The sequence below is a fragment of the Leopardus geoffroyi genome, chromosome B1 (assembly GCF_018350155.1).
Source record: "Leopardus geoffroyi isolate Oge1 chromosome B1, O.geoffroyi_Oge1_pat1.0, whole genome shotgun sequence".
Lineage (NCBI taxonomy): Eukaryota > Metazoa > Chordata > Mammalia > Carnivora > Felidae > Leopardus > Leopardus geoffroyi.
In genome coordinates, this window is record NC_059327.1 from 48,642,701 (window position 1) to 48,663,121 (window position 20,421).

Below are 20,421 nucleotides of genomic sequence, written 5' to 3' on the forward strand. Positions count from 1 at the left end.
CCCATAAAGCCTGGGAAAGGCCTCTGCTGGAAGAGTGCCTGAGCGGAGGGTCCCTCGTCTCCCTTCCCCACCCGGTGCTACTGCCACCAGCCTCCCGTCCTGTCTCTATAACGATGGGGGGCTTGGTGTATTCATCCCCCAAGTCGGACAGATGAGCTAACACAGATCCTGACTGCGCCTGCCCTGGGGTGCCATGTGTGTCCTCCTCCAAGGGGACACCAAGGCAGCCCCTGCATGAAGACCCCCACAGACCCTCCACGTCACAGCCTCTGCTGACCTATGGAATTAAGGATCCCGTTTGGAAGCTGTAGGGTCCTTTGGGTCCAGAATACCCAGAGCTGGGGTCAGAGCTCAAGCAGCGTCCAGGGACAGAACAGCTGCCTCTTAAACTCCTCTCTTCCACCTCGCTGCCTGAGAAGGGCCCCCGGGGCAGGGGGCAGGGGGCAGGGCCTGCGCTGCTGTCTGGCTATCTGTTCGGGTGGAGCTTGTCGCAACACTGTTTACCCACCTTTGCCGCCCGAAGCCCCTCGGTATGCAGTAGATACAGAGTCAGCCCTGTGCTCGGAGGCCGCTGTGCTTTCCGCTCCAGACCGTCCGTCGCCCCACCTCGCCTCTGCACGCTGCTGCCCCGTGCTCTGTTCCCGGAGGGAGCCTCAGTCTGCCAAGGCCACCGACCCACCGCCGCAGCCATGGTAGGATCGCACGGCACAGCCCGTCAGCCCAGCAGGGCTGCGTTCAGGCTGGGCCCACGGGCCAGACGTGGGAGGACAGAATTAGGTCAAGTCTAGGGCCTGGGGGAGGCCATGGGGACCCTCTTGCATTGGACTTGAGGCTCTAGGGGCGGCACTGGGGTCTTGGGGAAGGCATGGAAGAGATGGAGGCCTGGGTAGGACTCTAGTGTCTTCATTTGATTGCTGTGTGTGTTTGGGGAAGTTACCTCACCTCTCTGGGCTTCAGTTTCTGCTCCTGAAAATGGGAGTAGTATTACCTATTTTGTGGCATTATTGTAAGGTCTAAATAAGGTACCACGTGTACGGATCTTGTACAGTGCTCAGGACACAGCTCATATCCAACTCGTGGGAGTCTTATCCCCAGAGCTCCCTGCTTTGGTTTAGAGGCCAGAAAGGCTGCAGTGGAGTCCCCCAGACTTGGCCCTTCTTGGTGGGAGAAGCCTCATAGGAGAGCTGAAGGCCAGCTCCAAGTCCTTCTTGGGCCACCAGGCCCACTCGCGCAACCCCTTCCCCAGTGTCCCTGCTGGACCGGAGTACGCCTTCTGCTGGGTGCCTCAGAGAGGTGCCCGGGACGGAGTGGGGGGAGGGGCAGGGGCCCTGAGTCCTGCTTTTTCGGGCTCCACCCCCAGCCCCATCGTTTCTGCTAAGAATGGGCAGCGTCCTCTGTGTGCTCTGCCCACGTGGCCATGAGGGGTCAAGGGAGAGAACAAACAGGAAGTCCCGCATCTTCAGAGCCTCCGACGTCCGTTTAATCTTCCCACCGGCCCCTGGCTCAGCGCCCCGGCCCCGGCCTCCCATCCTGCATTGGCGGGAGCCCGGGACGGCCGTCGGGGCAGCGCGCAGCCACATGTCTGTGATGACCCAGCTCTTTTCCTGTCGCAGGTCCATGGGTACAAAGGAGTCAAGTTCCAAAACTGGGCGAGGACCTACGGCTGTTGCCCAGAAATGTACTACCAGCCCACGTCCGTGGAGGAGGTCAGAGAGGTGAGTGTCCCTGCCCCAGACAGGAAGTTGGGTCGCCCTGCCCTCACCCCCACCCCCACCTCAGAGCTGCCGGCCAGGAGACAGCTCCATGAAGCCTGAAAATTTCCAGGCTCCTGGCCCCCACTCCCCTGCTACAGCTCCACGTTACCCCTTCCCGTGCCACCAATGGCTGCCAGCATTTCATTTCCAGCTCAGATCTCTTCTCTGGCCGCAGACTTGCATGTGACTTCTCTCGTTGTGTGTCTCAAGGTCATCACAGGCTTACTTGCCCCAGACTACATTTCCAGTGCTTTGAGTCTCTTGTGTTGTTGACTCCACCCTCTTCTACCCCTGTCTCTGCATGGGGCGCCTGGGAAGCCAGGAAGTGGGTCACTGTCTTTTCTTTACCCTTATCCGCAGTCAGCAAGTCTTGCCCCAGAGGCTTCCAGAACCCATCCCCTTCTCTTCAGCACCATTGCCAATCTCCATGCCCACTCCGCCATCCCTTCCTCACTCACCATGACCTGCGGCGGCCATGGCCCCGGTCTCCCTGCCTCAATTCTCACGTCCTTTGAATGCACTTTCCACCTCAGCAGAAGTAATTTTCTTAAATGTAAGTTGGACTGGGCTACTCTCTGCTTAAATCCCTTCACAGGCTCACTGTTTAATGTTTATTTATTTATTTTTGAGAGAGAGGGAGAACACAAGTGGGGGAGGGGCAGAGAGAAAGGGACACACAGAATCCGAAGCAGACTTCAGGCTCTGAGCTGTCAGTCCAGGGCCTGAAGCAAGGCTCAAACCCATGAACCCTGAGCTCATGATCTGAGCCGAAGCTGGATGCTTAACCAACTGAGCCACCCAGGAGCCCCCACAGGCTCTCTATTATTTGTGGAGTAAAAGCCTAACTTGACTCCCGAAGGCCATGCATCACCTGGCCTTGGTTCATTCTTTGTTCATAAGATAAACCGAACTTTTTCCTACCCCAGGGCCTTTGCACTTGCTGTTCCCACTGCCAGAATGCCTATCCCTTCACTTTTCACATGACTAACACCTTTTCCTCCTTTAGGGCTCAGGGTAAACTTCAGCTCCTCAGTGGATTCCCAGACCACGTCACCACTGTCCCCAGCGGTCTCTGTCTCAGCTCCTTGTTTCTTTCCTTCATTGCATATTCCTAACTTGCAATTACTTTGTCGACTTGAACATGTTCATGCTTCTGGCTCTCCTTCTCATAAGGATGTACGACCATGCTTGGCTTGTTTCCCATTGTATCCTCAGCACCCGGCACTGTCCCTGGCCACAGAAAGCACTTGAATCACTGTTGAATGAATGAATGAATGAATGGACAAGACCCAAACCGTAGAGACCCTTAAAGGCTTGCACCTCAGTCAAGCATGCATGCAACTAGCTCCAGAGGATACAGGTGCCGCTCCACCAGCGCCAGTAGGGTACCGAGGAGGAAGGAGTTCACTCTGCGTGCGCGTGTGTGCGAGTGTGCGCACGGGCGTGGGTGTGGGAGCGCACTCGGAGAACAGCAGTCTGGACGATACAGTCCCCGTGAAGTGACCCTAAGTCAGAACGCTGTGCTGCATATCTATTCTCTCTTCAATTCCATGCTCTCCTGAGACATGGTGATTATTATCTCCATTTCACAGATGGATAGACTGAGGCTACCAGAGGTTTTGTCGTTTTCCCATATTAATAAACATCAGAGCCAGGAGTCCCACAGGGATTGTCTGATTCAAAGCCTCCAGCTTCTCACGCAGGGGAAGAGCACTGAGCAAGAGAAAGTGAGGAGCATGCCCGGGGAGCCATCAGAAGCGGCAGAGACGGGGACCCAAGTGCCTGGAGGGGATGAGTGGACGGAGGGCAGAAGAGGAAGGCTGGGAAGGCAGGATTAGAGGACCTTGAATGCCGAGGCAACTACTGGCTTTCCTCTGAGCTGAGGAAAATGTTGGAGGTATGCTGATATGGCCATAAATCAAGGCCGTTCTAAGCTGTGCTGGTCCACACAACTGTGAATTCCTAACAGGCTGAGGCCGCTGCAGGCTGACATTTCCCCGGAGGGCTAATAGGGTCAGGTGAAAATAAAAATTGGCGGTGTGGCCAAGGGGGCTCACAGAAGATGGTGTTAAACAGATTTCTTTACTGTAGAGCCTGTAGTCTTAAACATGCCATGTACGCGGTGGGTGGAGAAAGGAGCTAGGGAGGACAGAACCCTTCCCAGTCTCACTTGCTCATGGAACCCCTTGTGGTACACGCTGTGAGTAAGGCCAGTGTTCTGGGTAGCAGATGTGAGGTTTTGGAGCAGGGATGTGAGGGTAAAAGGGAATGGATTCATGTAAGTGATACCATGCATTTGTTAATTAATTTATTCATTCCGTGATCACTAGAGACGAGGGCTGGGCCCGGGAGAGACACAGTTACAAAGTCAGAGGAAGCCACTTTCACCCCAGCAGCCTTCATTCCAGCCTGGGAGGCCGCTGAGCCCGTGTAGGCCAGGATGAGGAGCTGGGACCTTACTCTGAAGGCACTGGGGTGCCCTCAGAAGGCTTCGTGCTGGCAAAGAGTGTGATCGGGTGTGCCCACCGAGGAGCTCCCAGCCGCAGCAAGGAAGGGGCATGGGAGTCCCACCTTAGCATGATTCCGCTCTGCGTGCCGCTCACTTCCTGGCTCTTCGCCCTGGCTCTCTTTCCCGGACTGGACCGCACAGCGGCCTCCAGCCAGGCAGGGGCCTTGGCAGCCTGGGCGGTTCACCCCCCTGCAGGCCCTGCCAGGTCTCTGGCCCCCGGCTGACTCCAGCATTGCCTCGGCAGGTGCTGGCCCTGGCCAGGCAGCAGAACAAGCGGGTGAAGGTGGTGGGAGGTGGCCACTCACCCTCGGACATCGCCTGCACCGATGGCTTCATGATCCACATGGGCAAGATGAACCGGGTTCTGCAGGTACTCAGAGCCCTCGGCTTCCCCCAGCCTCAGCCTCCCTCCCAGACCTTGGGCGGAAACTCCTTAGCTTCTGCCCCCAGGCCCGATCCCCTCCCTGCCCCTGAGTCCAAAGTGACACCCCAATTTCTGACCTGCCCACCATCACCCCTCCCCGGAGCCCTCCCTGGGCTTGCTCAGGCTTCTTGGCAGCTGTATGTGCCTCCTTGTGGCCACAGAGAGAATGTTCGTCTCCTTCCTCCTGCCAGTGCCTCCTCTCTGCTTCTCTAGAACAAAAATGGCAAATCAGATCCCCAAAGGTGGACTCACAGTCCCAGATCGGAAGGATTTACATCCAGCTAGTTTTACACATGGGGAAACAAGATCAGAGAGGGCAAGTGACTTGCCTAGGGTTACACAGCCAATCAGTAGCAGAGCTGGGCACAAACTCGGGGGTCTGACACCAGCGCTGTGCTGGGATGCTGTCCATGCATTTCGGCCAGCACTTGTCAGGCACCTGCCAGGAAGTGGAAGCCAGACAGGGCCTTCTCTCCTGACAGGGCCGGCTCCCCTGAGCTGTAGTTTTTGCCAAATAACCTCCGCCCCCCGCCCCCGCCAACCCCCAGCCCTGCTGGCCGAAGTTCTAGGTTTCTCTCTATTATTTATTTCTTTGCTCAGGCTGACAGTCTCCACCCCATAGAAAATGTTCTGGTCAAGATGTCAGTCATGGCAGTAATGAACTCTGATTGCTAATTAGTGAGGATTGGGCTCCAACAATTGATTTTGCCCAGCTCTGTGCTCAGGGTCAGTCGAATGAGCTTGGGATTTGGAGTCCCACAGATGTAAATTCTCCTCTCAGTGCCACCGCCGATGCTTACGTGACCTTGGGTGAGCAACTTAAAGTCCCTGAACTTCAGTCTCCTCCCTGGGAAAGCAGAGTCTGCTCCCACTTCCCTGGGCTGCCAGGGGTCTTCTAGAACGCTTCTTGTGCGTGGCAGGGAACTTCTGTCCCCTTCCAGTCCTCAGTCTTTGCCTAAGACCTCCCCGGTGAGAATAAGTGGAGAATTGGGACTCCATCTGGTAGAATCAAGCCCTTGTAGGAATAGGCCCTCCTTAGTTGGTGATTATGCACGACCATCCAGGAATCCTACTTTCTGGTCCAGGTGGGGCGGGGTTGGGAGTAAGTGGAGTTATGGCAGTGACCTTGAGTGAGCCCCTTCTTTTCCCTGCTCTTTATTTCCTCCCCTGTGGGAAGAAGGGGTTACACAGAATACACCAGTCCCCCCATTATCTGTGGTTTCTTTTTCCGCGGTTTCAGAGGTCAACCACCCTCTGAAAGCAGATGATCTGCCTTTTGACATATTATCAGAAGGCCAACCATCACCTAATCCTAGGTCACAATTCCTAAGCCCTTTATCTCACTTAATCTCATCGTCACGTAGGCATTGTATCATCTCACATCCTTACAAGACAAAAAAGGCTGAGGACAGTACAAGAAGATATTTTAAGAGAGACAGAAGCCACATTCACGTAACTTTTATTAAATATATTGTCATAATTGTTCTGTTTTATCTTTAGTTATTGTTGTTACTCTCTTACTGTGCATAATTTATAAATTGAACTTTATCATAGGTAAACATATGGGGAAAATATGGTATATGTAAAGTTCAGTGTTAGATGTGGCTTCAGTCATCCACTGGGGGTCTTGGAACGCATTATCCGCTGTAAATAAGAGAGGGATGACTGTATTCCCACAGCCCCAGCACTCCAGGGCTCTGCCCACACCCCCTTCAGCTGCCTGCAGCGAGAGGTCAGCTTGAGCTGACCACGGGCTGGGACAGACGTGCTCATATTCATGGGAATGTGGTTTCTGGGTGAGGGTTGGTCGATAGCCTAGCTCATCCCAGCCTGTGCTGGTCTCTTGCAGGTGGACACAGAGAAGAAGCAGGTGACTGTGGAGGCCGGCATTCTCCTGTCTGACCTGCACCCACAGCTGGGCAAGCATGGCCTGGCCTTGTCCAAGTAAGAACGGCTCTTCCATTCCTGGGGGGCCAACACTGCCCACCACCCCTTGCCCTGGCCTTGGCCGGACACTCAAGGATCTGGCAGGAGAGAGAGAAACACTTCCCAGGGTGCATCCTCTTCCTCTGGACCCCTGTTCCTCCCCCAGGGGTTATCTGTCTCCTCATCCCCCGTGAGTTCAGGCACTCATGTGAGAATAGAAAGAAACAAGCCAGAGATGGGCCAAGCATTAAGCAACAGTCTTGTAAAGGGGCAGGAAAACCATGGATTAAAATTTTTTTTGGCGGGGGGTGGGGGAGGGGAGAGCAAAAAAGGTGAATTTATTAAAGCACGGGGCCAGGATGTGTGGGCAGAAAGAGCTGCTTTTTTTTTTTTTAAGTTTATTTATTTATTTTGAGAGAGAGAAAGACAGCACGAGCGGGGAAGGGGCAGTGAGAGAGGGAGAGAGAGAGAATCCTAAGCAGGCTCCACACTGTCAGCGTAGAGCTCCATGCAGGACTCGAACTGATGAACCATGAGATCATGACCTGAGCCCAAACCAAGAGTCGACGCTTAACTGACTGAGGCACCCAGGTGCCCCTGGATTAAATTTTTCTTAAAACTTGCAACGAACAACACTATGGACCCAGACAGAAAAATGTGCAAAATAAGCATGGAGGAATGGGAGGGCATGCTGACTTCCTGGGGCACCTCCTTGTGGCTGCACTCCTCTCTCCCTCCGGACGAGGAGTCGGCGATGGCTCAGGTTTAAGATCAGGGGCTTTCCATTGAAACAGGTGGCAAACAAAGCCAAAGGATTGAATGTCTAAGTGTAGAACTTCAACCATTGGAAAAAGGTGACTGTATTTTGGATATCGGGGTAGCACTTTCTTTGCAACCGGAAACTGCATGCATGGAAGCCTGTGGTTTGTCTTGGGGGAGGGTGGGGCCCGTTTGCCTTAGCTCTCTAATCACAGGCCCTGAGGCATCGCTACACCTCTTTTACTCCGGAAACCATCCTGTTCCTGCTTCTCCAAAGATCATGGCAACTCAAACATTTATGGAGCGTCTAGCATGTGCAGGTCTTGCTCAGGCCCTGAAGAGGCAAAGATGAATAAAACCCAGCTCCCACTTGCAAGGAGCTGCTGGCGAGGGGCACTCAGTCACACAAAGTGTTAAGCATAATGCAGGACGATAGGTGCAATGTCAGAGAGGTGTTTGGGACACTTCAGGGCTCTCAGGGGGCCCTGGGTTCAGCCTCGGCAGGCAGAGGACGCTGTGAGGGATGGGAATCAGCAAGCTTGTAGGAGGGGCTCCTGGACTGAGTCCTAAACGATGATCAGGAAGAAACCAGAAAGAAAGAGGAGAGAAGGGACTCAGGCAGAGGGAACGTTGTGAGCAGGAGCGGGAGGGGCGCCTGGGTGGCTCAGCCGGTTAAGGGTCTGACTCTTGATTTCGGCTCAGGCCATGATCTCACAGTTTGTGAGTTCAAGGCCGACATCGGGCTCTGCGCTGAGATTCTCTCTCTCTCCCTCTCTCTCTGCCCCTCCCCTGCTCTCTCTCTCTTTCTCTCAAAATAAATAAAGTTTAAAAAAAAAAAAAAGAAAGAAAGAAAACAGGTAGCACTTAAAGAGAGAGAAGTCCAAAAGGGGGAGAGTGTGGGGGGCATGCAGGGACCTATGAGCAGATGGTGGGACAGAATCTGTGACAAGGACCACAGGAAGAGACATGGTCTATGAACTACGGGCTTTAGCTTCTGGACTCTGAAGCATCTCTGCGCCCTGCTTATAATATATCCCTGTCCTCCCTGGGGACCCAGTCCTCCTCCAATACTGCCCGCATGGGCCCTTCTGCCACTCAGGAGTCAGGATGTCCTATCCTGCGTGCCTCAGGGGAGCCTAGGTCGACAGCTGTAAGGGTGCTGTGGGAACTTCAGGAGTGTCTGTGGCCGGGGGGTGAAGGGAAGCCCCACACTATCAGGCTGCACGCTGGGTGCTCGACAGATGAGGAATATAACCCTTTTACAGATGAAGAAACCGGGGTCTGAGGCAAAGTGGCTTACATAGCCGGAAGGCTCTGGAATGTTCCACTGTGCGGTGAACCAGAGGAGGCAGGACAGCAGCAAGGTGGAGACCCCAGCTCTAGAAGCAGGTGGCCTGGGTGCACATCTTGCTTCAAGTTCCTTGACCCGTCTGGGCCTCAGTGTTCTCATCTAGAAAATGGGTCTTGAAGCAGGGTGCTCAGAGGACTGGATGAGTGAAAGATGTCCCACGTGAGGAGCTCACTAAATGTCAGTTCTTGTTCACCTGGCTTTGTCATCTGGCTCCACAGATTCTGGAGGTGACCTTTCCCCTTGGCTTGTTATCTCCAGCCCCTCAGAGGTCAGAGTCTAATCCTTCCTTCCTTGACCCTTCTCCCTGAGGGCCTCACTTTTATCCAGTTTATTTCTCTTAACACGGGGGTCACGAGCCTGTTTCCGAACTGCTTTTTTGTCCGGTAAAGTTCATGGGGAAGAGAGGACACATTGCAATTCGATTAACCACCCCCTTGCTGGGGATTGTTCTCAGTTTTTCACTGTTCTACCTAATGCTGTGATGAACATCTTCGAGGCTTTCCACACGTTGGAAGATGTCCCTAGGGCAGGATTCTATGGTCCTCTTTAAGATTCTGGTATTTTCAGAAGTAACCCAACTAATGTGGACAAAGAGACAAGACTAGACACAAAGGTGGTGGAGGTGGGTGGGTACGGGTAGGCTGGAAAGGGTTTTTTTTGTGTTTTTGTGTTTTTTTTTGTTTTTTTTGTCCTCTTCCCATTCTGCCAGGACAGCCCCCAGGTCTCATCCACAGGAAGGTCTGAGACTAGACTTTCTAATCATTAACAGCAGGTGTCCTCCAGCGTCTTTGGGAGGCAGGGCCCAGCCTGCCTCAGGGGCCCCAGGTCTGTGCTGAGAGCCAGGGCGTGTCAAATCCTCAGTCTCCCATTTTGTGTCTGCGAGAGGGTGGGCACATTGCTTTACCTTGCAGAGCCCAGGTCTTCAGTATAAACTGAGGGGGGCTGGGCTATTGTGAAGATATATCGTGCAGCATACAACGCACCCATCGCCTGGGCACCCAGGGGGCCCTCAGTAAACATCAGTTGCCTTCTCCTTTAAGCTAGGGCTGGGATGTCTCAGAGAACACTCCTAAGAAGTAAGAGTTTTGAACTCCTGAGCCACTCTTTTTCCTTCACCCCGAGATCTGGGCACATCTTTCTAATTCCTGCCCCCAGAGCACAGGTCTCCAGAGCGGTCCTGCTCCCCTTCAGGACCCTGGTCCTTCCTGTGCATGCACAGTTCTGGTATTATTCCTTCCAAGGCCCAGAAGTCTGGGCTGAGAGATGTGGGTTTATCATGGGGGCACCGAGGAGCCCCTGACTCTTTTCTTTCTTTCTTTGTTTCTTTGTTTCTCTCTTTCTTTGTTTCTTTCTTTTGGACCGCGAGATCATGACCTGAGCTGAAGTCGGACACTCAACCGACTGAGCCACCCGGGCACCCCGTCTTTCTTTCTTTTTTAATGTTTATTTATTGTTGAAAGAGAGAGATAGAGAGCGAGCAGGGGAGGGGCAGAGAGAGAGGGAGACAGAATCCCAAGCAGGTTCTGCACTGTCAGCACAGAACCCAAAGTGGGGCTCGAACTCATGACCTGAGCTGAAATCAAGAGTCCAGAGGCTTTAACTGACTGAGCCACCCAGACGCCCCCCCCCCATCCCCCCACCACTGACAGTTTCTGAGCCTGGAGGTGATACAGTCTCCTCCCCCTCCTATCCTGACAGCTCAGGGCTGCTCACACCCTCCTGGGACAGCTGTGTGAGCTGTTTGAACCAGCTCACTCCCTCAGGGACTTCGCAGGCCTTGACAGTCTGGGTCTAGAGAGGTGTTAGCAGGTGCATTTGGGCCTTTGGTTGGTGAAGATCTTGTTGGCAGATGGGGACAGAGGAAGGGGATGTTCTATGCTGCAGAAACCCCAGAGCCAGGCAGGCAGAGCTGAGTGAGCCACGCCCCTACCAGTTTCTCTAATAGGTCACTGTGATGAGAAAACTGAGGCTCAGAGAAGAGAAAGGCCAACAAGTCAGACAAGCTAAGTCATGGTATATTCGGAGCAAGAACCCGGGCAAGAGATGCATCTATTCTTCTGCTCTGAGGAGCGTCGCACTGCAACCCAGTGGAGGGGGTGGGAATTGTCTCAGGGGAGCCTGACTGGTCCCTTGTGTCCCTTTTGCCCCTCCTGTTGAGCCCAGCCTGGGAGCTGTGTCAGATGTGACTGCAGGGGGCGTCATTGGGTCCGGAACGCACAACACAGGGATCAAACATGGCATCCTACCCACCCTGGTGAGTCCCCTGCTTCTCTGCTCCACTGACTGCTGGGGACGGGGGCGGGGGGTGGGGGGTGGGGGGTGGGGGAGAGATGGGGGATGGGATGGGGCCTCTTCACCGAAGCTCCTGGGAAATCAAGGGCTTCGTGGGCAGTGTTGGCTCTGCTCCTTGTAAGCCTCAGAGCCACCCCAGCTCTCCCCCTCTGACAGATTTGGCAGGTGCCCTCCAGCCACATTATCTCCTCTAAATCTCATTCATCCCCCACAGACACAAGTGATGAAGGAGGCACAATGCATGTTGAGGCATCCCTGCCTCTCAGGAGCCTCCTGGCCACCCTGTGGAAAAGGGAAAGCAGGGCAAGAGGTTCCATCCCCCCTGAAAGGTCTGAGCGAGGAGCCAGACAGGGCAAGAGGTCTTTCCAGGTTAGCAAGTCAGGAGGGGCCGGGACAGGGACCAAGGCCACCTGGGGTGGGGTCCAGCACATGTGGGCCTGGATCTGTACCTGACCTTCACTGAAAAGCAGGGTTTTAAAAAAAAAAAACAAAAAAGTTTTAACGTTTTATTTGTTTTTGAGAAAGACAGAGACAGAGTGCGAGCAGGGGAGGGGCAGAGAGAGAGGGAGTCACAGAATCTGAAGCAGGCTCCAGCCTCTCAGCTGTCAGCACAGAGCCCGATGCGGGGCTCGAACTCACAGACCGCGAGATCATGACCTGAGCCGAAGTCGGATTCTTAACCGACAGAGCCACCCAGTCGCCCCTGAAAAGCAGCGTTTAAACTTTACAAGAATCTGGTTTGGGGAACTGGTTATGAATACAGATTGTCGACTCAGGTCTGCGTTCAAAACCTGCCTCCAGTATGTGCTCGGTATGTGCAGGGAGGCAAGCTCTTTGCTCCTCTGGACATCCCTGTTTTCATCTGTAATCTGGAGAGAATAATCCTCAACCCAGGAGGAGGATATGAGATAGCAGAAGTTAAATACATGGCCGAGCCAAGGACAGTTCGTGATTTGTGTCAGAAGCCGCCGTTTGGAGGACAGACTTTTTTAACTTTCAGTATTTAGAGGGACTTCCTAAGTGTCAGGTGTAGAGGGACTTCCTTACACCTGCAAGGGCTCATCCGCCCCAGGGACCATGGGGCCTCTGGCCACTGGAGCATTATGGCTAAACACTGGGGCTTGGATTTTGTATCCCAGTTTACCACTACTGTCTGTGTGACCTGGGTGAAGTCTCTGTCTCAGGCTACCTCAGTTTGCTCACCTGGAAAATGGGGATGGTCACAACAGCAATGCATCTGGGGTACTTAGCAGAGGGTACACAGTTAGTGCTCAATAAATGTCAGTAGTGGGTTTTGCCTGTAGGGCAGGGCTCTTTCTGGAGCTCACCCTCTGTGCTATAAAAGAAATTTCAGCATGTCTGGGGGTTGGACCACACAGATCGCTTAAGTCAGCTAGCCAGGTGTATGGCTCTCTCTTGTACGACGTGCTGAGGTAGACGGACACCCCAGCAAGCACTGTCTGAACGTGACTTCTGGGGGCTGGGTCCCCTGTGCTCCAGTCTCGGAGCAGCTCTGAGATCAGAAGAAAACAGCCCAAAGCAATTTCTAAGAGATTCACTTTGCTTTGTGTTTGTTTTCTCCAACACCTCGAGGGAAACCTAGTTCATGCTTTTCCTTAAAACATCACTTGGCTTTCTCATCACCGTTGTGCACTGGTTCTGGTTGCGTTTTTCCTTCTCTGCTCCCTCTTTCTACCACAAGAGCCCCAGAGACTCCCCAGGCAGGATAGGGGCATCCGGAGGGAAGGGCGTGAGCCAGGGAAGGGGGAACACTGAGCGCCCTGTGGTAATCATGCTGCTCTCTTCCCATCAGTAAGAGCTGCTGCAGCAAAGCGTGCTGGGTTTTGTGGGACTCGATTCCCAGGTGCTTGGAGCCTTCCGTGGACATGCCATGACCTCCCCGCCCTGAAAGCTGGGCTCCATGCCCAGGAGAGCCCAATGGTAACGGGGCGTGACAGGCAGCACAACAGCCAACCCCCCGCCCCAGATTAGGCCACAGTCATGGTCTGCTATCCAGGGCTGATGGCAGTTTCTAAAAAATGGTCAGCACAGTATGGAATAATTCTTAGTGGCCACAAATCAAGATGCGCGTGAGATTTACTGGCTCCTTCTCTTGGGAAGCTCAGCTGAGCAGGACCAGCCCCAGGAAAAGCAGTGGGAGAATGCTGCTGTTTTCTTTTATGCATTATGCCGATGGCAGGGGTCGGGGGAGGGGATTGACATCTTTAATGTCCACTGTATACCAGACGCTCGGCTGGAAACTTCACACACTGTCTCTGAGATAGTTATTGCCCTCATTTTACAGGTAAGGAAACAGAGGTTGAATCACACGCCCAGGGTCACACAGCTGGTAAAGCGGTGCCTGCCTTTGCTGGACCCTGCTGAGGGGTTTCACTAGCCAGTTGTCATTTACGGCTCTGGGTCTTAGACAAAATCTGGTTTTTATAGAAATCATTCTGACGTTCTCACGCCTACCGATGGCCATCGCGCCCCATTTCTGCCAGTTTCTCCCCTCTGGCCACGGTCTCTGCTAATTAGAATTAGTTCGGCTTTCTCTGTTCTCTCACCCCGAGCCACACATGTCGAAAGCAATTTCCACTCAAATTAGCAGGTAGCAGAGTGTGGAGAAGTACTTACACAGCAATGAAAGAGCGTTCCTTTGGAAATGGGGCCAAGGGTGAGAGACTGGAGTTAATCATCCGTTTCTTGCTGAGTATCCTACCCTTTGCAGAAACTGACGTTTCTGACTGTGGCCAAGAATCTAGTTCCTGAAATGAGTGGGTCCCCGAAAGAGAGGATGAACTCTCAGCTCGGCTGAGATGGTGCCCGAGAGGAGCAACAGGCAGAGAGAGGCTGCAAGGGCCCCTGGCCCCTGGGCTGTGCTGGGACAGCGGGGACAGCCCTAGCCCCGATGCACACATATCCTCCCTTCCTTTGCAAGACACCTTTCTTTTAATGGCTCTTAACGTCTTCTTCTTGTTTTAAATGTTTATTTATTTTGAGAGAGAGTGAGCAGGGGAGGGGTAGAGAGAGAGGGAGACAGAGAATCCCAAGCAGGCTCCGCACTGCCATCACAGAGCCCAAAGCGGGGCTCGAACTCACGAAACGCGGGCTGAAAGCAAGAGTCTGGCACTTAACCGACTGAGGCACCCAGGTACCCTGCGAGGCACCGTTAACCAGCACCTCACAGCTCACCGGGGCCCTGTCTCACCTTTGATGTCCTCTGCACAGAGGGGAGCCTTGCTGCATCCCCACAGCAAACAGGCAAGGCAGTGGTGAGTTCCCGTGGAATCTCATGAAATGGATGCCCCTCCCTGCTGAGGGCCGATGCTGCCCAGACCTAGCCTTCCTTTCCCCAGTCCCCTGTGGCCAGGTGGCATTGGCCTTCAGGTGATAGGTGATACCTGGCCTCACTTCCAAGGGCAAACAGGGAAGGGAGGGCCTCACCCGAAGTCTCCAGGAAATGCCCACCCAGATTCTGAAGCGTGACTCTTCTCCCACTGCCAGGTGGTGGCGCTGACCCTGCTGACGGCTGATGGGACCATTCTTGAATGCTCCGAGTCCAGCAACGCGGAGGTGTTCCAGGCCGCGCGGGTGCACCTGGGCTGCCTGGGAGTCATCCTCACCATCACCCTGCAGTGTGTGCCTCAGTTCCACTTGCAGGAGATCTCCTTCCCCTCAACCCTGGATGAGGTACTGCTTTCTTGTTCGCCACCGCTCAACCTCAGGAAATAAATGGAGGATGTGGACAGGTGGGCCGTGTTCCACTGATGACCCCCTGTGGCTCTTGGCAGGCCCCCTGAATGGGGGAGTGGGCTGACCTTGCCAGCTCTTCCTTGGCCCAAGGATACTGTGGCCAGAACCCTTTCTGAGCAGATCAGTGAAGCTCAGAGGAACTGCAAGGGGGTGACAGAGGTACAGGCGAGAAAGGAGGTTAGAGAATTGCCACAGGAGATAGGGTGCTGACTGCCCCTGGGAAGGCATTGACTCTCAAATACACTGAGCCATGAAATGTGCCCAGGATTCCCTTTATAATGGCTTCTTCACAGCAAAGTGGGTGGGCTAACTTTCAGTCTGGCTGGGTGCCTAAGGTCACATGCAGGGGATGTGAATCTAGATGATGGAGGGCAGAAAGAATGGCTTCTGATTGATAGCAATGTTTTATAAATGCATGAAAAGCATGCTTGGTTGGCTAGCTGGATGACTGGATTGGACGGATGGATGGATGCATGGATGGGTGGAAGGATGGATGGATGAACGGATGGATGGATGGATGGATGGACGGACAGATGGATGGATGGACGGATGGATGGACAGGTGTATGGATGGATAGATGGATGGATGGATGGATGGATGGATGGATGGATGGATGGACAGATGCATGGATGGATGGATGAACGGATGGACGGACGGATGGATGGACAGACGGATGGATGGACGTATGGATGGACAGGTGTATGGATGGATGGATGGACGGATGGATGGATGGATGGATTGACAGGTGCATGGATGGATAAATGAGTGGATGGATGGGTGGACAGATGGATGGACAGGTGCATGGATGGATAGATGGTGGATGCATGGATGGATGGATGCATGGATGAATGGATAGCATGCAGCAGTCCTGAAATGCCTGTGGGCAGGATCTATGCCTGGTAGTCACTAAAGGACTCAAATCTACAGGTCTGAGTTCCTTGGTCTTTGAATTCCTCCATGGTCACCTTATCATTTGATATGAGTAGACCCTCTGTACAGATGGAACAGTCAGTGATGTAGGCACTACTGATCCAACATGGTTAAGGTGGGATTTGTGATCAAATTGACCTGGCCTTGAGCGTTGGCTCTGCCACTTCTAAGCTGCAACCTTAGCCAGCCATGTAACCTTGTTAAGCCCTGGTTTCTTCATCCAAAAAGAGAGTTAATAATATCTACCTTAAAGTATTGAATCTGATGATTAAATCAGATAACACATGTAAAGTGTCTAGTTCAGTATTAAAATATTCCCCCCACGGCACCTAGTCAATGATAAAAGGGAAACATTGCTCTCTAGAACCAAAATGTCTAATGCATGAAGACCAGGAAAAGGCCTTAAGTCCAGAAGGTCCCCTACTCAGAGGCATGGTGTTTGGTGGAAATTTATCCCCAGAACTCCTGGTTGGTGAGAAAGTGCTTCCATGGCTCTAAGGGGGTATAGCATGGACACCTGGAGTACCAATACTGAGCCTAATGGGACAAAATTGGCAAGTGAACTGCATGAAGCCTTGGCCCAAGAAAGTAGGGCTAGTTCTGGACAAGGACATTTCATGGAGTTGTGTGGCAAGGACAAGTTATGGCTAAGCCAGGGAGCCCCACAAGGGTCTGGCCTGCCCACACAACTCTGCCTGGAACCAGCCCAGACTGTGAGCTCTTTGGGGCCATCTTGGCCTGCCTCAAACAGCTACAATCTCTCCCAGACCAGTGCTAAACAGCAGATATAGACCTGTTGTTCACTCCAAGTAGGGTTCGGGAGTGTTCTATGTTCTGGCCAGTGCCAGGCGTGTTGGTTGAGGCCTGCTGTGGGGTCGGCAGTTGAGACCCGTATGACTCTAGGGCTAACTCCTAAGGCCATGGAATAACAGTCTGAGCACCCACTGAACTCTCATCTTCTCGGCCTTTCCCTTCTGTACTTGTTAGTGGGGTGACCACTCCATCCTGGTCCTGCAGCAGGATGTGGCAGGGACCCCCACGGAGATACAGCTCAGACATTCTTCTCCGGCTGCAGCTGGGCAGGCCGGGTAGCCCTTTCTTCTCCTCAGCAGACTCTGAGACAGCCTGCTTCTTCCCCCCTTGGCAGCTCCCACCTTCTGTCCTCTGTACCCCTCAAGGTTCTCTTGCCCCTAGACTGGCTGAGAAGAGAAAACAGAGCCCCCAACTTCCCTCATCCCTACTGCTTCTGAACCAAGCATCCCAGCCCTCCTCAGTTAAAGCGTTTTTAACAGACAGAGAATTATAGAAATGCACGCAGGGGTAGGTTACAAAGAGAGACCATTTTGGTCTCCACTCTGAGGTTAACCATATATGCTGACATGGCTAATGAAGCTTGGAGCTGGGGCTCCAGGAGTGACAGACTAGGCAGCCTGCTCCAGGGCTTGAAACTGAAGACATTAGCCAGGACAGATGGCCTGGCCAGGAGCTAAAGAAATAGTTCAGAACAACCATCAAGTCCAAAGGGAACCTGGCAGAGAGATGTTTGACCAGAGTCAGTCTGTGAGGGAGATTCAGAAGAGAATGATGTAGAGTAGGCGTAGCCTGGAGAGGTACCCAAGGGACTGAAATACCGAGCCAAGTCCACTTTTTTAGAGCACAAATTCAAGCGATATTTAAAGTTTATTTATTTATTTTGAAAGAGAGAGAGAGAGTAGAGGGGAGGGGCAGAGAGAGAGAGGGAGAGAGAGAATCCCAAGCAGGCTCCACACTGTTAGCATGGAGCCCGACGAAGGGCTCAGTCCCACCAACCACGAGCTCATGACCTGGGCCAAAATCAAGAGTTGGGTGTTTAACTGACTGATCCACCCAGGTGCCCCTCAAGCGATGTTTGAGATGAGGGACCCATAGGACTTGGCAGCTGAGCACAGAGTGGTGGAGTGGGAGGCAGGAGGCAGAAATGGTGGCCCTACCACCAGGGTGGAGAGTCCAGGAGGCACAGCAGGTGTGGGGAACAAGATGACGAGTTTGGGGTGGGAACTCGAGTTTGAGGTGCCTCAGGTGGAGGTGTTGGAGGGCAGCTGGCTTTGCAGGTTTGGCACTCAGGCGGGAGGCGGAGGCTGGAGATACAGATTGAGGGGTTGTATTAATTTGCTAGGGCTGCAGTAACAAATAGCACAGACTGGATCAAGAGGTCTACAGGGTTGGTTCCTTGTGGGGACTCTCGCCTTGGATTATACATGGCTGTCTTCTTGCCGTGTCTCCTGTCTGTGCATATCTGTGTCTTAATCTCTTCTTCTAAGGACACTGGTCATATTGGATCAAGGCTCACCCAATGACCTCATTTAACCTTAATTACCTCTTTTACGTCCCTGTCTCCAAATGTCGTCACATTCTGAGGTCCCGGGGGTTAGGGCTTCAGTATGTGAATGTGAATGGGTACAATTCAGCCCAAAGTGAGGGTCATCAGTCCCCTAAGTGATTGGTCGCAGGGTGGCAAGGTCACCCAGAGAGAGTGGGCTTGGGTGAGAAGGGAGTGGATGAGAGGATGGAAAGGGTGCCAAGAAGGAGACCGAGGAGGATGGGTTAGAGAGGGCTACAGAGGCAAGGGATACTGGGTGTCCAGGATGGAGCGGTCAACAAGGTTCAATGCCATGGGGAATCAGGGTGTTGACTGGTCTGGTCATCGGAAGGCTGTAGCTGACCTTGGTGAGGATGATTCAGTGGAGCGTGAGGCAGCTTGAGGGACAGGTGAGCATCACCAACGAGGAGGGGAGATGGGCAGGACAGAGCACTTTCAAGCAGAAAGGGGCTGTAATGTGCTTTATTGTTGAATCTATTCTCCTGCCTCTCATGTAGGGCAGAACTTGTTAAGCTAAAGGTTTTGACCCAGAGATAAAGAGATTGCTTCTTTTTTGCCAGTAGGGTTGGTCCCCAGGTTCCTACCAGGATAGTGTGGCTGAGTGGATGGATGGTCTCCTAAGACCTGGTCTGTCCTCTTTCGGCTCTTCCTTTGACCCAGCTGAGATTGACTGAGACTGATTATGGCCAAGTCCTGGTTCCAGTGGAGGCTGATCTCAGGCCATCCTCCCCCTACACACTCACACAGGCATGTGCGTGCACACACACACTCTGGCTGGCCTCTGTGTCTGTCCAGAGCTCAAGGGGTTTTTTTGCCTCCAACTTATCTCAACATGGAGACTTCTAACTTGGACGCAACATCCTTGAAAATTCCAGGTGACTCCAGCCAATGCGCCACATTCTTCTCAAAGCTTGCAACTTTTTTTTTTCTTTAATGTTCATTTATTTATTTTGAGAGGGAGGGAGTGAGGGGGGAGAGAGAGAGAGAGAGCATAGCAGGGGCAGAGACAGAGGGAGAGAGAGAATCCCAAGCAGACTCTGCACTGTCAGCTCAGAACCTGATGCAGGGCTGGATCCCATGAACCATGAGATTATGATCTGAGCCGAAATCAAGAGTCAGATGCTCAACCAACTGAGCCACCTAGGCGTCCCCTCAACTTCTTTGATTTTGAAAGGCTGTGATGACACCTGAAGGTAGCAATTGCAGTTTCCTCCCCTAAAAGACAAAGTAGACACACACACACACACACACACACACACACACACACACACAATTACACAGCAATAAACACTCAACAAGATGTAATGAAAAGGCTCCAGGGAGGGAGGCAGGGCCCCTGAGGCTGGCTGTGCTGCTACCCTGTGTGAGCTTGAGCAAATCCCTCCCATTTGGGGGGAGCCATTTTCTTTATTTTTTAAAAGTAGGGTCAAAGTCGGTGGCCCCCGAGGTCTTCTTCAGCTCTGACATTCAGGAAGTGAGTGCAGAGCTTGGACACAAATCTGTCCCACCTCCTCGCCACCCTCTGGAGGCAGAGGGTCACCTCTGGCATCATCCGTGAGGAGAGGCATGAGCCCTGTGGGAACACCCCCACTGCTCCAACATAGACCCCAGCTCACCCCGAGAGGGCTCACGGAGCAGGACGCTGTGAGTCAGCAAGCGCTCTGTGGATCCCTCCCTTTCGGCTCCCGGAGAGGCCCAGCAGCTTCTGTCATGCCCTGCCGACAGCCTTCGCCACAGTTGCAGGCCATAAACAAGGACAGAGGGTCGGTGGCATTTGCAGCCCTGTGATTTATTCCAAAGGGTGTGGGCAATAAACGGCCTCCTCTGCCATTTGCTTTTGCTCTCTCCACGCAATGTAGCCTTTAAAGGGCACCTTCGAGAGGCTGTGAATACTGAGGAGGAAAAGCTAAGAGGATGTGCAAATCCACAACACGGGCCTGCTGCCTTGCTCCCCTCGAAGGAAACAAGCCCACGGAGGAGGAGGAAGGATCAGAAACTCATCATTAGATCAACTTCTCCCCACTCTTGCTTGGCCTGGGATCTAATCTAAAGCTAAAAGGATTTAGATTAAGCTTGTAATCTAAAAGGTTTCCTGGACTCTAAAAGGAACAATAATTGGATGTAGCCTTCAGGAGGCATGACGATTTTGACGACCATTAGGAAGACAGTGCACCCTCCTGATCCTGCATCGGGGTACCTGCTCCTGGCTTCTGACCATTCGGATTCATAGGAAGTTGCCCCACCTCCCCTGGGGGTGCAAACCGTGCTGCCCTGAGTGTTTGCGTCTACATCGGGCCTGCACACAGCTCCCCAGCATCGTGTCCTCTCTGGGTATGGGCTTTTCCCTGATGGCCACGCCCT

General features: G+C 53.2%; 1 protein-coding gene across 1 annotated transcript in view; it reads left to right on the forward strand.

Annotated features, from left to right (window-relative positions):
• The first annotated feature begins 323 nt into the window (after positions 1-323).
• LOC123589309 (L-gulonolactone oxidase) overlaps positions 324-20,421 on the forward strand; it is a 34,772-nt gene continuing 14,674 nt past the window's right edge. Inside the window, exons 1-6 of the mRNA XM_045461247.1 lie at positions 324-692; positions 1,614-1,715; positions 4,508-4,633; positions 6,537-6,631; positions 10,887-10,977; positions 14,523-14,708. Coding sequence (XP_045317203.1) covers positions 690-692; positions 1,614-1,715; positions 4,508-4,633; positions 6,537-6,631; positions 10,887-10,977; positions 14,523-14,708 — 603 coding nt within the window. The 5' untranslated portion in view covers positions 324-689. The remainder of the gene's footprint in view (positions 693-1,613; positions 1,716-4,507; positions 4,634-6,536; positions 6,632-10,886; positions 10,978-14,522; positions 14,709-20,421) is intronic.